We start from the raw sequence: 17,368 nt of genomic DNA, 5'->3' as shown, positions 1-17,368 counted from the left end.
ATCCGTATTTCGAAACTTCCTGGCGGATTAAAACTGTGTGCCGGACCTAGACTCGAACTCGGGACCTTTGCCTTTCGCGGGCAAGTGCTCTACCAACTGAGCTACCCAAGCACGACTCACGCCCCGTCCTCACTGCTTCACTTCTGCCAGTACCTCGTCTCCTACCTTCCAAATCGGTAGAGCACTTGCCCGCGAAAGGCAAAGTTCCCGAGTTCGAGTCTCGGTCCGGCACGCAGTTTTAATCTACCAGGAAGTTTCATATCAGCGCACACACCGATGCAGAGTGAAAATCTCATTCTAGATCCATGTTTCGTTCGTAAACAACTCCCGGCGCCAATTCTGCTACGTCCGTTCTGCATTTCTTACCAATCTTTATTGTTGTCCGTAGTGTGGACGACATGATGCTCGCCATGGTGGTCGGTAATGGAGAGTCGCATCATGTAATCGTCTCCTAACGGTTCGATGCAACATGTGACGTCTTCTAGCCTCTCGGAACGCCGAATTCAGTTCTGCGGCCTTAGTCCAAGGTTCCTTTGACTGAAAAGTCTTAGATATTGATCATCCTTCGCACCTATCGACCGTGAACGGCCTGTGCGGTGTAAGTCGTCGATACTACTTGTCGATTGGAACCAATTCCATGTACATACAACACCATTCTGACTCCGGTCCTCACATCCAACAACTTCCGTGGTTGGCAAGCCTACGTGATGATGCGGATCCTGTCATTGGTCGCGACTGTCTGTCGCGGTATGGCGGATATTCAGTCTGCTGTTCCATAGACGACTCCAATGCGGCCCTACTGGTGCTTTACTTTCACCTGAAACTGTGACGCTCTACCCGTAGGTAGCGCTCACGCCTTCTGTTGCGTGGAACAACAACAGAGCTGACCTGATCAGTACAGGAACAGTCACATTAGCAATGCATATGCACGGCGTATCGGCGTGGTGCAACGCTTTTCTTGACGTGTGTATCATACTAAGAAGACACAGCAATTCGGCAGCGTAGCTGCGAGAACATTATACATCAGCAGCGCCGCAGAACGTGAGATCCTACATACGGATATGGAATACTCTTAAGCCACTATCAGAAACATTTGGCAATTTATGTTAGATCAAAGCAGGAAAATTATATAAGACACTGAACCACGGCATTTTTTAAGACTTCGCTTAAACGCAATACGGGGACAACAAAATTTGGAGCATAGTGTGTGACGCACAACGAAGTAATTCCCAAACGAGAGTGGCAGGCTAGTGTAAGGAGTGTGTTAGAATGGTGTGGCCACAGTCCAGTAGAGTTCTTCACGGAGCGGCCTCGCCGCCGCCTCAGTCGACCTCCTCGACGGTGGGGCCCTTGGCGGCCCCGGAGCCCGTGCCTGCGCCCGCGCCGCCGCCGGCGCCCGCCTGGTGCAGCTTGGCCATGATGGGCGAGCAGGCGGCCGACAGCTGCTTGTAGCGGTCCTCGAACTCCTCCTGCTCCGCCAGCGAGTTGCTGTCCAGCCACTTGAGCGCCTCCGCGCTCTGGTCCCGCACCGTCGCCTTGTCCGCGTCGCTCAGCTTGCTGCCCGCGTCCTGCGGCAAAAGCACATGCGGTGTCCACACTGTCCACCTTCCGCAAAGTAAACTCTTATACCTTATTCATCATAAGACTAAACATGATGTAAACAAACACTAACGCGGTGATTGGTCAGCGACCGCAGCACACGTGCACCGGTTTTGTTACGCTCTTGGAAGTAGGTCTTATTTACGTATTAGATATCTTGTTGCTTTGTTACTGTGAATGAAACTTAAAAGATATTCTAATGTATTAACAGCAATCAACGATTTTCTTAATCATATTTTAGATATGCAGTTTTTATATTAAAAATCGTGTAGAGTCGCAATCTCTGTACTGTTGTGTGCTGATTATCGCTTTGTTGGTACGTAGTGTGAAAATAACTCACGCTGCTTCCTGCTCCCCAGTGAAACACGCACGTGCAATATCGTTAAAAAGTAGCGAGAAACAGACTGTTCTCAAAGTTTCTCACAAGTTTACTGAAAAAATCAGCTTTCAAGTTTTCCAAGAACTAAATTTAAGGCGTGTTTGGTAGTGGGATGTGCAGATGAATTGGTAGCGTTGTGGAATCGTACACTGAGATTCGTTCAGGTCGGAATATCTACATCTTTCAAATATGAGATTCATGAAATATATGCTTATTAACACGTACCTAATCAGCAGGTTTTATGAAACATGCACGTATTCCTTTTTCTAATTACGTATTGCACGCAAAATTCCAGTTTTCATTGCAAATACAAATTCTTTATTATCCAGTATTGCTTAAATTAAGAAAACATAAAAAATTAAATTTTCAGGACAAAAACGAAAAATCAGATGCCCTTTATTTGGACTACGTCCATTGTTTTACACCATAGATATGGTCTCACACCAGCCTGAGTGATAAGGAACAGAACACAACAGAACTGATCTCGAGGCAAGGGATTTGTCACGAGAAATAACGAAGGATTTAAGCCGTCAGGCGTACAGAAACTTTGTCACACGTCATCGCTGAACGCTGGCGGATACAAAACGGCACGGTATAAAAGAAGAGAAACCTTGGGCCCTGGACAGCTTCCCGTATTTTACCGTTGATCGACTCGTTACCACGGTATTGAAATGTATTTCTCGGATTCGGATATGGAAAGAGATCAGACTTACAAGACGACTGACTGTAAATAGTAGCGCCAGTGTCTTCAATATTTAACTACACGATGAAATTCCTCCAATAAGTTTTTAAGTCACGCATAGCTCACGCAGTAAAATTACCCTGTGTTTATGTCATGTTTCCAGTTACAATACTGGCTGAGCTAAGAAAGACAGTATGTTGTGGTCTCCCTCTGATCCCCTAAAAAGGGTGCGATATTGCTGGAATTTTGCCGAATATTAATCATTCCGTCTAAAAATTAAATGGCATTTGAAGCTACATTGTTTGTCTGCTCGTCTCTTTTTACGACTTAACTGTAACTGTCCACATCACTGCAGGTTAGTTGGACCACTTGACTGGCCAGTGCCGTCGAAGTTAAACGTGACAGTAAAGCTGTTGGCCCGTATTATCGCTCACCGATGTGCGCGTAGTGGATAGCATAAAACGTATCCCTTTAACTGTACTTGACTGCTCTCGAGATAGCTTGGCTTCCGCTCCACGTGAAACGAAATCCAATGAGATTCCAGCAAAAACGGAAGAAAACATAGTGTATTGTTTACATCAGGTTTCTTATTACTATGAATACAGTACGGTAATAAGCAATGATAATTTACGAAGTAAGAGAGTTATTCAGAAAATATGTTTCGCATGGGCAGTAGATCAAGTCATTCCGTGATGATTGAGGAATGAGGGATGGTAAATGTATCAATCTGAGGTAAGGATCTCTGGTCTGGAAACGATCGAGTCGAAAGTTAGAAGCGAAAATCGTTCTGGTACCTCTGACAGTGGAGTACATATACAGGTACTGTTGCTGCTGAGATTCTAGGGTAGGCAGTTTTCGGAGGTAGTAGTATGGCCCAAAATAGGAAAAAGTCCAGTAAATATGGACTCTACAATGCAGGGTGATCCAGGAAGAATGCTCCTTTTCAATCGTTTCCAAAAACATTATTAACAGGTCTTCTTGATCTACAAATGCAGCCGTGTTAGTGAGTCTTTGTAGTTTCAGGCGGTGTACAGCACTCACTTCTTAAAGATCACATCACTCAGAGGAGCACCGCCTTTATCGAAGTGCTCATGCAACGAGCTATGAAGCTGCTACGCAAAGTGTTCTCCAGTATAGTAAGACCAATACCGGCGATGTCTCTACTGATGTTGCCCTCCAGCGCCTGGAGGTTTTCGGGAGGTTTTCTAACGCTTTGGACTTAAGATATCATCAGAGGAAGAAATATAAAGGCGTCAGATCGGGTGAACGTGCTGGTCAAGTCACACCTCCAAATGGAGAGACGAGACATCCATAAAACCATACCCGTATCTCGTCAATTGACAGGTGAACAGTGTGCGCACCATGCTGTTGATACCACATGATTGGAAGGGGCGTTCCTTCTGACACACCGTGGCTCTGAGCACTATGGGACTTGACTTCTATGGTCATCAGTCCCCTAGAACTTAGAACTACTTAAACCTAACTAACCTAAGGACAGCACACAACACCCAGTCATCACGAGGCAGAGAAAATCCCTGTCCCCGCCGGGAATCGAACCCGGGAACCCGGGCGTGGGAAGCGAGAACGCTACCGCACGACCACGAGCTGCGGACTTGACACACCGTGTATATACCTTAAGCGCTATGAGCACTTATTTATCGTCACTACTGTGGAACATGTCTCTTCTACTGAACAAGTGCCCATAGTTTTTTAGGTACTCATTTTAGACCCCATGTTTATTGGACATTTATTTCTTGTTTTGGTCCATGCCACTTCCTCCAGAAATATGGAAACTAAAGAGCTTGCAGAAAAAGAGATGTGTTTCACACTATCGAACGTGAACTACTGCTCATAGCTCTTAACGTATGCATTTTAGAGTCTATATTAGCTAGACATTGCTTTCTTGTTTTGCTCCATAGTACCAACTCTGAAAGCTATCTATCCTACATTCTTAGCACAACAACATATCATTACATGTATTCCATCATACGTATCATAACGATTTCCGGACCAGGATCCCTTATCTCAAATTGACGCATTTACCCTTCTACGTCACCCTTGAAATTTTGTAACAACATCACGGAATCGCCCTGCATACGGGAGCTACTCTTAAAATTTTGATCGTAACTTTGAAAAAATAAAAGTAATCAAATTTTTGCTGCAGTCCTGGTACAGGCACTACTCCAGAGGTGCCACAACAAAATGACGTACCCCATCAATGGGCTGCTTTGTTTTTTTCTGGGACTTCTGGAAGCGTGCTGCAGCACTTTGGCGCGGGGATGTCAATCTCAACCAGAACTGCAGAGATATACTTGTAAATAAACAAAAATCTAATTATGTAACTTAATTTTTTCGAATTTACGATTACAATTTTATGACAGAGCCTTAGTTGTGGTTGAATAAATGTGGAAGAAAAAATCGACCTCTTGCTTCTCAAAGGAAAGATCCAGAAATCTGCCTTGAGAGGTTTAGGATGGCTATGAAGTTTCAAATCTGGATGCTCGGTTCTAGATGTGAACCCTGCTTCTCCCAAATACGAGTCCAGGATCTTTGTCACAGTGCCTAAATTGTAGCGCAGGATATCTTTCATAACAGTTCTCAAAAAATTTAAAAGTAATTTATCATCTCCATTAAATGTTTCCCCATAAATTTATATTTTTGCTGTTCAAGGCTCAAGGGAAATTTACGGGAGAGGTGACTGTAGAACATAGGATGCGAATCACTAAAAAGTTTTTGATTTTGCTTGGTTCAGCTAAAGTGATAGTCAACTCCACGGAGGGAAACACTAAGGCATTCAAATGTACAGGAATCCGACTTCGAGGTAGCTGATTCAAACCCTGATTGTGGAAATACTTTAATCGTCGTCATTTTCCCAGAGAAGGCAGTAGAACGTTGGAAACAGTGCGCTAGTATTCTAATAAAAATGTAATATGTGTCTGCGCTGTGATTTCCCTCTTCGTTCGTTTCCTACGCAAAATCATCGATGATGAACCAAATATAATGCACCAGTCATTTGTTTGCTTTTCACAATTGTGAAGTTCGCATACACATCATGTCGCTAATTGTGATTCGTGCGATAATCGGTACTTCGTCTCGATAACTAGGGAAGCGTGAGGGCTGTCCTTAAGGCTCACTGGCCTTCGACGTGGAAGAAAAAATCGACCTCCAGAAATCTGTCTTGAGAGGTTTAGGATGGCTATGAGACTTCAAATCTAGATGCTCGGTTCGAGATGTGAACCCTGCTTCACCCAAATACGTTTATAGCTAGTTTTTATTTCTATGAGATGATGAATTGTTTTATTTTCGCAATTAATGTACGCCCATAGGTACTTGCGCCTTCCAGTTGAAAACCGACGTTTGTCTGAAACCGGTCGTGGTTTGAAATGAAATCAAATTTAGAATCCAACAGCGGTGGTCAGTAATCTCCCAGGATATTCTTTCAATGCGACTTCGATATGAATTGACTGCAAATAACAGGAAGTGCTTATTAAATGGTTTGCACAACATTGATGCATCACTAACAGTATCTCTCTCTCATACAAGTGATGCAATTAGTTGAGCACCCACTTTTGGCCTTAACACTTTCACAATACATCATATATTTTCTACATCTACATCTACATTTATATTCCGCAAGCCACTCAACGGTGTGTGGCGGAGGGCACTTTACGTGCCACTGTCATTACCTCCCTTTCCTGTTCCACTTGCGTATGGTTCGCGGGAAGAACGACTACCGGAAAGCCTCCGTACGCGCTCAAATCTCTCTAATTTTACATTCGTGATCTCCTCGGGAGGTATAAGTAGGGGGAAGCAATATATTCGATACCTCATCCAGAAACGCACACTCTTGAAACCTGGACAGCAAGCTACACTGCGATGCAGAGCGCCTCTCTTGAAGAGTCTGCCACTTGAGTTTGCTAAACGTCTCTGTAACGCTACCACGCTTACCAAATAACCCTGTGACGAAACGCGCCCCTCTTCTTTGGATCTTCTCTATCTCCTCTGTCAACCCGACCTGGTACGGATCCCACACTGATGAGCAATACTCAAGTATAGGCCGAACGAGTGTTTTATAAGCTACCTCCTTTGTTGATGGACTACATTTTCTAAGAACTCTCCCAATGAATCTCAACCTGGCACCCACCTTACCAACAATTAATTTTATATGATCATTCCACTTCAAATCGTTCCGTACGCATAATCCCAGATATTTTACAGAAGTAACTGCTACCAGTGTTTGTTCCGCTATCATATAATCATACAATAACGGATCCATCTTTCTATGTATTCGCAAAACATTACATTTGTCTACGTTAAGGGTCAGTTGCCATTCCCTGCACCAAGTGCTATCCACTGCAGATCTTCCTGCATTTCGCTGCAATTTTTTAATGCTGCAACTTCTCTGTATACTGCAGCATCATCCGCGAAAAGCCGCATGGAACTGACGACACTATCTACTAGGTCATTTATATATATATTGTGAAAAGCAATGGTCCCATAACACTCCCTGTGGCACGCCAGAGGTTACTTCAACGTCTGTAGACGTCTCTCCATTGAGAACAACATGCTGTGTTTTGTTTGCTATAAACTCTTCAATCCAGCCACACAGCTGGTCTGATATTCCATAGGCACTTACTTCGTTTATCAGGCGACAGTGCGGAACTGTATCGAACGCCTTCCGGAAGTCAAGGAAAATGGCATCTACCTGGGAGCCTGTATCTAATATTTTCTGGGTCTCATGAACAAATAAAGCGAGTTGGGTCTCACACGATCGCTGTTTCCGGAATCCATGTTGATTCCTACAGAGTAGATTCTGGGTTTCCGGAAATTACATGATACGCGAGCAAGAAACATGTTCTAAAATTCTACAACAGATCGATGTCAGAGGTATAGGCCTATAGTTTTGCGCATCTGCTCGACGACCCTTCTTGAAAACTGGGACTACCTGTGCTCTTTTCCAATCATTTGGAACCTTCCGTTCCTCTAGAGACTTGCGGTACACGGCTGTTAGGAGGGGGGCAAGTTCTTTCGCGTACTCTGTTTAGAATCGAATAGGTATCCCGTCAGGTGTAGTGGACTTTCCTCTGTTGAGTGATTTCAGTTGTTTTTCTATTCCTTGGACACTAATTTCGATGTCAGCCATTTTTTCGCTTGTGCGAGGATTTAGAGAAGGAACTGAAGTGCGGTCTTCCTCTGTGAAACAGCTTTGGAAAAATGTGTTTAGTATTTCAGCTCTACGCGTGTCATCCTCTGTTTCAATGCCATCATCATCCCAGAGTGTCTGGATATGTAGCTTCGATCCACTTACTGATTTAATGTAAGACCAGAACTTCCTAGTATTTTCTGTCAAGTCGGTACGTAGAATTTTACTTTCGAATTCACTGAACGCTTCACGCATAGCCCTCCTTACGCTAACTTTGACATCGCTTACTTTCTGTTTGTCTGAGAGGTTTTGGCTGCGTTTAAACTTGCAGTGAAGCTCTCTTTGCTTTCGCAGTAGTTTCCTAACTTTGTTGTTGAACCACGGTGGATTTTTCCCGTCCCTCACAGTTTTACTCGGCACGTTTGAATTTAGTTCGGAGAGCTACCAATCCTCTAGGTGCAATGTATTGATATAGCCTGAGTGGTGAATTTTTTAGCACTTTACATAATTGTCTGTAGCGAAATTTCTGTAACTGGGCACATTGACTGTCCATCATATTACGAAACTGCTCCCGTTTCCTCCTAGTTGATATTTTAAAGTCCAAAGTAATTGCTTATTAGTACTGCTTTTATACTTGCAATTATTTGATGGCAATGAATTATCAAAGAAAGTCATGGAGGTTTGTTGATGTGTGTGGCATAAATTATTGGCGTTCTCTGTAACCTCAACTCTTTAAAAGTGTAGGTTCTGAGACTGACTTTAAATGTCTGCATTTCAAGTTGGCCTGCATCTCTAAATGCAGACTATCCTCGAATGTGACTCTGCATTAATTCCTATCAGTATTAATATTTCTGAATCACGATTTGACACACCACTACTGTGTTCTCACTGTGTGTCTATCAACTAGAGAAACATAATATACGAAGATGCTATAAATAAATATTCTGTTGTTTCCCTATGCTTTGGTTGGAAAGTAAGCTAGACTGTACGAGAAGGAAGTAATATTTATGAACCACCAAGAGCTGCTGATTCTGATGGTGATTCATAAATATGATTTTCTTTAAATATTTACGAGCTCTGCAGTATCACAGTATATATATACAACCTGATTATATATATATATATATATATATATATATATATATATATATAGTATCAGGCTGTAGTACTGAAGTATCTCCGCTATCACTAATTTCCTTGTAGAATCAGTTAATATTGAAATCTCCACCCAAAATTAGCTCGATGTATTTCTAAGAGAGTGATCTTAGGACAGTGTCATGTCTGGAGAGGAAATCTTGTAATTAGGACAGAAAGAACTGTTGAGAACAACAAGGTCCACAGATTTTGCTGGAACGTATGAATCACGTCTTTTAACTCAATTGTTTTGGAAAAAGTATAATAGTGGTACAAGTAGAAGACGTTCCGTCGGCTACACGGTATACAATGTACTTCTGGCACCAGGAAGCCTTTTCAGATGTTAGTAGAAGTGCGAGGCAACACATACGTACGTCCCCTAGTCGGTGAATCGGTAGAGCCGTTATTCGATTGCTAATATCTCCAGACTTAACAGTTAGAGCTTTGTTTGAAGGATTAGATGAATACAAAAGTGCTCAGAAGAAAAATAAGTATGCAAGGCTGCATCATAGACGCTGATCTGTCCATAAAGGAATTTACAGACGCACTGATACAAGATCACTAGTTGGTCTCCTGGAAGTACAAAATCGTATTCAAGCAAATGACACTTTTTTTAATTTATTGAGAACTCTTCAAGAACGATTGTGAACTGCTGTAACTTTACTCTGACCCGCCAGAAATCTCGTCATCTGTTGAAAACGTAATAAGAGATTCTGTCACTTACATCCTGACATGCAAATAAGACATAAAAATAAGAAACTAAAATAATTTAATCTTGATAATAAATATTTATAAGTACAGCCACGAAGTCTTCTGCGTTGCTTCTCTAAAAAGTATTATGTTATCTATTATGTTCGCTCTAATTCCTGCGCTTTTCGTGTCTTTGTCAATTTCACTGAACCGTGTGCTTTTGGGTTTATAGCTATTTAGATCTGCTTGGTTAGTCTGTTGCTATCTATTCGATATATGTGGCCATAAAATTGAATTCTTCTTTTCCTCATTACATCAGTTAGCTTTTCTATTTTCAAATAGAACTCTTGATTTGATCTTAATTTGGATTCAACATCACTATTAGTTTTAAGTACCAGTAGTATCCTTAGAATTCTTTTTTCATCTTTTTCCAATTTTTCAAGATCCACAAATCTTAATGGTGTAAGTGCTTGCGCTTCATACAGTGATTTAGGCCTTACCACTGTTTGATGGTGTCTTAGTCTCCTGTTCTAGAGGAGATATTTTTGGTTATATATGTTTTTTGCCAGTTGGAATACCCTTTCCATTTTACGTACTCTACTTTCCCTAGCTATTTTTTCTTTTGTGTTGCTTGTTATCCATTCTCCTAGGTATTTAAAACAGTTTGTTTTTGATACTGTGTTATAATGTATTTTGAGATTTGGAGTGCACCATTGACATTTGTCGTGAAATATGTTTTTTCAAATGATACTTTTAGTCCTATTTCGCCTGTTTTTTCTGTAGTTCTGTGATTTGTTCTTTGGGGCTATTCAGTGAGTCAGTAATTAGTGACATATCTTCAAAAGCTAAACAATGTTTGGTGATTTTATTTGGATTTCTTCGTAGTTGACTACCTTTAGCATTGATGGATTTTCTCCATTCTCTGACTACCTCCTCTAATGCGCATTTAAAAAGTAGGGGTGACAAACCATCTCCCCGCCTTAGTCCCGATTTTATTTCAAATGGTTTTGACAGTTTCCCCAGAAATTTTACTTTTGATGTTATGTTTGCTCCGGTTCCTTTAGTTATTTCTGTTATTTTATTGTCGAGGCAGAATTCCTTTAAAATGTTAATTAGTGCATTTCTATCAAATCAGTGACATGCCTTTCTAAAACATGCAAAAGTTATCACTTATTTCAGGTTTATAATTTTCTTTATTTCTGTTATGTTCTTTGGATTTAGTATTTGCTTCCTACAAGAGCTTCTCTTCCTAAATCCCGCTTGGTACTCTCCTAGTTGTAGTCATGTATTCCTTCAGCTCTCTTCAAAAGTGCCATGGACAAGATCTTATGTGTCACAGGCATGAGGGAGATCCCTCTGTTCATTAAGGATCAGTTTTCTTTGCTTGTTTATCTGGTGAATGTATTAATGCCGACGTCCATTCTGATGGTAAGCTGTATGTTGTCCACATTTCATTAATGAGTTTTGTTATACATAGAATAATGTTGTCACTAGAGTGTTTCCTCAATTCAGCAATTATAGTATCTTCTCCTGATGCTTTGTTATTTTTTAGTTTTTTTGGCTTTGAGTCTGATTGTATTTGGCTTATATTATCAAAATGAAATTCTTCTTTTGGTGGATCGCAGTTGTATAGTGCTTCGAAGCAGTTCACAAGTATTCTGCAGTTTTCCATGTTATTATATGCATTCTTTTGTGTTTTTGGATCTATACACTGTAATCTTAGTGGTGTGTACTTCTTTAAACTATTTTTCAAAGGTTTATAAAAGTTCCTTGTGTTATTCTCCTTAAAATATGACGTAATTGAAGTTAGTTGATCTTTTACGTGTTGCACTTCGATCTTTTTGAGATCTTTTGATGCATGTTTCCTGGAATACTTTCTTCTGCAGTCCCAATAATGTCTTTTTGAAGTTTCTCCCAACATTTAGGTATTCTTTTTTCCAACTGGATTTTGTAATCATTTTCTCTAGATAACTTCTGTACATATATTTTTACGCATCTACATTCCCCATAATAGTGCTTGGTAAAAAGACATATCCTTTATTTACGAGGTAACGTCGCGTAATCTATTCTCCAAATTCTCCAAATGCGCTATTGGCTGTATCACTGGTGAACGTTTTGGTCTTTCTGTGTTTTTTCATCAGTTGCAATGTGTATGCAAACAAAGTAATACGTCAAGTTTCTGTTTCCACGTTCTGTATAACTACCCAAGTCACTGTGAGACCATGTGAACAGATAACATGTGAATTTTTACGTTACTCCGTTATAAATATTTTTATCCTATCCCCTTGCACCTTACGACTACACTGTCACCTAGAAATCTGTATGTTGTTAACAGATGTAAAAAGATGTTATGATATGAAGCTTAAAATTGTCATGCTGTGGAGTACTATGTCTGAGTAGTGCAGAGGCAGAGTGTCTTGGGAACGTTTTTTTCACGCCGACGGCCGTAGTCCACATGTAAATACTGTGTTTAGAATATCGATTTGTAGCGATTTATGTGAAGCATTGGTAACATTTCACGTAATTTACATTACCTCACGATGTACAGATGTATTGTTTCATGGTACTGTATTTCTATAGTGAAAAGGCTTACTTTCGGCGAAATGTTTTTAAACACGGGCATGTACTGCAGTAAAAAGTAAGTGATGTATTATTTTTACCATTTCTGAAATGTACTACTTTCTGCAAGACATGTTTATACAGTTCTGTACACAGACTTTGTGCATAATTTTTGTGTTCTTTTCGTTCTTGCAGTACCACTTGAAAATGGCCCACAGGCCTAAATCGCAATTGTGAAATAAATAATTTGCACAGTCGACGGCGAATATGATGTCCTGTAAAAAATTCTTCATGACAGTGAGCCCCGACTAGGAGAAGTTGTATGTCATGTAGTAGTGACCAGAGATTACATTACATTGGAGTCCACGGCATTTCATCGTTGGCGCCAATTAATCAAAGGTGATTAATCTCGAAAACTCAGATTTTCAGAGAGAACTGATATGACAAGTGCACTGGGAACAAATTAACCAATGGTTACCTGGTGAACCGAAATAGACTATAGGGCCTACACTATCTGATCAAAAGTATCCACAGAGGTATTAATGGACATTAGTGAGGGGTGTGTCTACCCTTCGCTTTTATGATGGCTTGAACTCTGCTGGGGACAGCTTCAATCAGTGTCTGAATGTCTGTGGAAGAATGGCAACCCATTCATCCTGGAGTGCCGGAACCAGAGATACTAATAATGTCGGACGCTGAGTCTAGAGCGAAACTGACGCTCTAACTCACCCCAAAGGCGTTCCAGTGGGCTCAGCCGGTATTTTGCGCAGGCCAGTCCATTTCAGAAATGTTGTACACCAAGCGTTGCTTCACGGATGCTGCTTTATGACAGCGTGGATCGTCACGCTGACACAATCATCATCTCCAAATTGTTCCTCCAGTATACAGTAAACAATGTTGTAAAATGAGTTCATATCTCTACGTATTTAGCGTTTTGTTATGAACAATGAGGGGACCACGTCCTAAATGCGAGAAACACCCCCCCCCCCCCCTCTTTCTTGTAACAGCTGTTCCTCCGCGCCAGGTAACGGGCTCCAGATAATCGCCAAACAAAAATTCTTCCATCAGAACGTCACAGGGCACAGCGTGATTTATCATTCCAAATCACTCGCTTCCAGTCATCCACTGTCCGCTGCCGTCACCCTTTACACCACTGCAAGCGTCGCTTAACTCAGAATACAGAAATGCTTGTTGCTGGTGAGGAGCTGCTCGACCATCGTACCCAATTCTTTTTAACTCCCTGCGCATAGACAATGTGCTAGTTGGAAAGCCGGTAGCACTCTGGAACTCTCGAATGATACCCTGCGCTGATATCTCACATTTGTATACAGCCACTCTCAGCAATGTTCGACAGTTCCTATCCGTCATTACATGAGGTTTGCCTGTGGTTGTTGCTTCGCGTTTCCACTTCACAATCACATCAACAACAGTCGCATATGGCAGGTTTAGAAGGATTGGATTTGTTATTCAGGTTCAAAGTGTTCAAATGGCTCAGCACTATGCGTCTTAACATCTGAGGTCACCAGTCCCGTAGAACTTAGAACTGCTTAAACCTAACCAACCTAAGGGCATCACACACATTCATGCCCGAGGCAGGATTCGAACCTTCGCTCGTAGCGGTCGCGCGGTTCCAGACTGAAGCGCCTAGAACCGCTCGGCCACACCGGCCGGCTGTTATTCAGGTGACGCAGTTAGAAGTCACTGAGACCTCGCGACCAATCCAGTCTTCTGTTACTGCTTCTCTTCTGACAACCAACACAGTACCCACCACCTCATTTTATACTCGGGGGCCCGCCTCTCGTAACATCTGGTGGTCAATTCCGCATTAGATAGTGGTACCCGGATACTTTTGATCAGATAGTGTTTCAGTATTTGTAGTTTTCTACTAAAAATTTCCATTTCTATTATTTTTAGTCACATTCACGTTTCCCCGTGCATGGTACACGTCCTCTCTTTATATTATAGTGTATACTTTGGCAATACTGGCACGCTGTGGAGACAACCCTCATAACAGCAAGTAGCAGGGGGACCAGTGAGTCGCCTAAGCTGGTGGCCCGCTGTTTGCCAAGCCCAGTGCCGTGCAGTGAGTGCCGGCTCACCTCGGCGGCCTGCTTGAGCGAGAGCGCGTACGCTTCCAGGCGGTTGCGGGCCTCGACCCGCGCGCGCTGCCGCTCGTCCTCGGCGCGGAAGCGCTCTGCGTCGGCCAGCATGCGCTCGATCTCGGCCTTGGAGAGGCGGCCCTTGTCGTTCTGGATGGTGATGCGCTCGCTGCGACCCGAGCCGCTTTCCGTCGCCGACACGTTGAGGATGCCGTTCGCGTCCAGGTCGAAGGTCACCTCGATCTTGGGTACTCCCCGCGGCGCCGGCGGGATGCCCGTCAGGTTGAACGTGCCCAGCAGGTTGTTGTCCTTGGTCATGGCGCGCTCGCCCTCGAACACCTGAAAAAGCGAGCTATACTCAGAAAGGCTACCAAAACTTGAATAAAACTGAAAATGAAAACTAAGTTTAAGCTCATTTTGTTTTCAGGTAAGAAATCAGTTCTTGCATTGTACTCAGTAGTGAGGGGCATAGTGACAAGAATAAGGATATCTTCCTAGCACTTGTAGACGCAGATGAAGTCGATAATGGAGTGCCTGTGTTATTCTGATTACGATGCAAAGTTCCTTTTGACATGCATGCATGTCCAAAGGAACAGGCACTGCGGCGTCGACAGCCGTTATGAAATATATTAAGTGTATTCGCAATTGGGAATAAGGAAAACCATCAGCTGTGGAATGGAATGACGACAGTGAAAATTTTTGCCGGATCGGGACATTTTATAGCTGATGGTTGTCCTTATTCGTAATTGCGAATACATTTAATGTATTTCATAAGGTCTGTCGTCGCCGCAGTGCTTTCGTTCCAACAGCTCCTCCAGCTCCGCTGTTCGATGTGGTCGCGCGTTGTCATTCTCAAAAATAAAGTCAGGACCGAATGTTGTTGTTGTTGTGGTCTTCAGTCCTGAGACTGGTTTGATGCAGCTCTCCATGCTACTCTATCCTGTGCAAGCTTCTTCATCTCCCAGTACCTACTGCAACCTACATCCTTCTGAATCTGCTTGGTGTATTCATCTCTTGGTCTCCCTCTACGATTTTTACCCTCCACGCTGCCCTCCAATGCTAAATATGTGATCCCCTGATGCCTCAGAACATGTGCTACCAACCGATCCCTTCTTCTGGTCAAGTTGTGCCACAAACTCCTCCCCATTTCTATTCAGTACCTCCTCATTAGTCATGTGATCTACCCATCTAATCTTCAGCATTCTTCTGTAGCACCACATTTCGAAAGCTTCTATTCTCTTCTTGTCCAAACTATTTATCGTCCATTTTTCACTTCCATACATGGCTACACTCCATACAGATATTTTCAGAAACGACTTCCTGACACTCAAATCTATACTCGATGTTAACAAATTTCTCTTCTACAGAAACGCATTCCTTGCCATCGCCAGTTTACATTTTATATCGTCTCTACTTCGACCATCATCAGTTATGTTGCTCCCCAAATAGCAAAACTCCTTTACTACTTTAAGTGTCTCATTTCCTAATCTAATTCCCCTCAGCATCACCCGACTTAATTCGACAACATTCCATTATCCTCGTTTTGCTTTTGTTGATGTTCATCTTATATTCTTCTTTCAAGACACTGTCCATGCCGTTCAACTGCTCTTCCAGGTCCTTTGCTGTCTCTGACAGAATTACAATGTCATCGGCGAACCTCAAAGTTTTTATTTCTTCTCCATCCATTTTAATTCCTATTCCGAATTTTTCTTTTGTTTCCTTCACTGCTTGCTCAATATACAGATTGAATAACATCGGGGAGAGGCAAAACCCTCTCTCACTCCCTTCCCAACCACTGCTTCCCTTTCGTGTCCCTCGACTCTTATAACTGCCATCTGGATCTATAAAAATTGTAAATAGCCTTTCGCTCCCTGTATTTTACCCCTGCCACCTTTAGAATTTGAAGGAGAGTATTCCAGTCAACATTGTCAAAAGCTTTCTCTAAGTCTACAAATGCTAGAAACTGAAAAGACGCACATGAAGAAGGTGTAGACAGTAACGTTGACCGTTTAGTGTACCATATTCAACGATTTTCAAGACAGCAGGCCCATGAACATTATACCTGCCGACGACATAGCACCTGGACCACCTAAACAATCATGTCCGACAATACTGAAAGTATCCTCGTATGGTGAGAGTTGGAACACTTAATGCAACTAAGAACATTGTCGAGCATGATAGTTCCAGTGGTTCGGCTATTATCAAGTGGAGAGGGGTAGTATTGGACATACTGTCCTCCATATCTATAAAAACGGTACGTTCAGGGTCACTTTATAGTGACAGTGCACTTCTTCGCCATGTATATCTTTTCATGGCTGATTTCGATCCTGACTTCATTTTTATGTACAACGCGCGACCGCATGGAACAGCGTAGGTCGAGGAGCTATTTGCTCTTTGTTCCATTCTGCGAATGGACTGACCTGCCCTTTCCCCCGACTTAAAACCCATTGAGCTCTTGTGGGATACGTTGGGGAGACATACTGCAACACGTCCACATGTTCGAACGACCATCACGCAGTTGTCAACCTCACTGGTTGAAGAATGGAATGACCTACCATCAGGAATCTTCTGGCCAGCACGGGAGCACATTATAGAGCGTTCATTACCATCCTTGGTGATCACACACCCCGTTAAGAGCTATGTTCCGCCTTTGTAATGTCAAGCGGACCATCATGAACCGCAGCGACTTGGGTTGGGTTGTTTTGGGGGAAGAGATCAAACTGCGAGTTCATCGGTCTCATCGGATTAGGGAAGAACGGGGAAGGAAGTCGGCCGTGCCCTTTCAAAGGAAACTGGAGAGATTTAAGGAAATCACGGAAAACCTAAATCAGGTTGGCCGGACGCGGGATTGAACCGTCGTCCACCCGAATGCCAGTCCAGTGTGCTACCACTGCGCCACCTCGCTCGGTTCGCGGCGACTTCAGTCTATTTATTATATTCGAATAAAAGCGTCATTTCTGTTCGTCTCATTTCGCATTCCTTTCAGCTACCTTCCGTACTACGCTGTAGCAGTTCTTTCTATGTTTGGTTCAAGCCTCATCGAGTTATGTTCCTTGGCAGCGATACATTATGCGGAAGTTACT

The 17,368-nt window shown here is 42.6% G+C and overlaps 1 protein-coding gene across 1 annotated transcript in view; it reads right to left on the bottom strand.

Moving 5' to 3' along the window:
• Positions 1-206: 206 nt before the first annotated feature.
• Positions 207-17,368, bottom strand: part of LOC124610962 (heat shock protein 70 B2-like) — a 142,651-nt gene continuing 125,489 nt past the window's right edge. Inside the window, exons 7-8 of the mRNA XM_047140202.1 lie at positions 14,286-14,624; positions 207-1,568 (exon numbers count right to left, since the gene is read on the bottom strand). Of these exons, the coding sequence (XP_046996158.1) occupies positions 1,323-1,568; positions 14,286-14,624 (585 nt within the window). The 3' untranslated portion in view covers positions 207-1,322. The remainder of the gene's footprint in view (positions 1,569-14,285; positions 14,625-17,368) is intronic.

This window comes from Schistocerca americana, chromosome 1, assembly GCF_021461395.2.
Source record: "Schistocerca americana isolate TAMUIC-IGC-003095 chromosome 1, iqSchAmer2.1, whole genome shotgun sequence".
Taxonomy (NCBI): Eukaryota; Metazoa; Arthropoda; class Insecta; order Orthoptera; family Acrididae; genus Schistocerca; species Schistocerca americana.
Note: the sequence above shows the minus strand (reverse complement) of the source record. Positions and strands in the feature narration are given on the sequence as shown.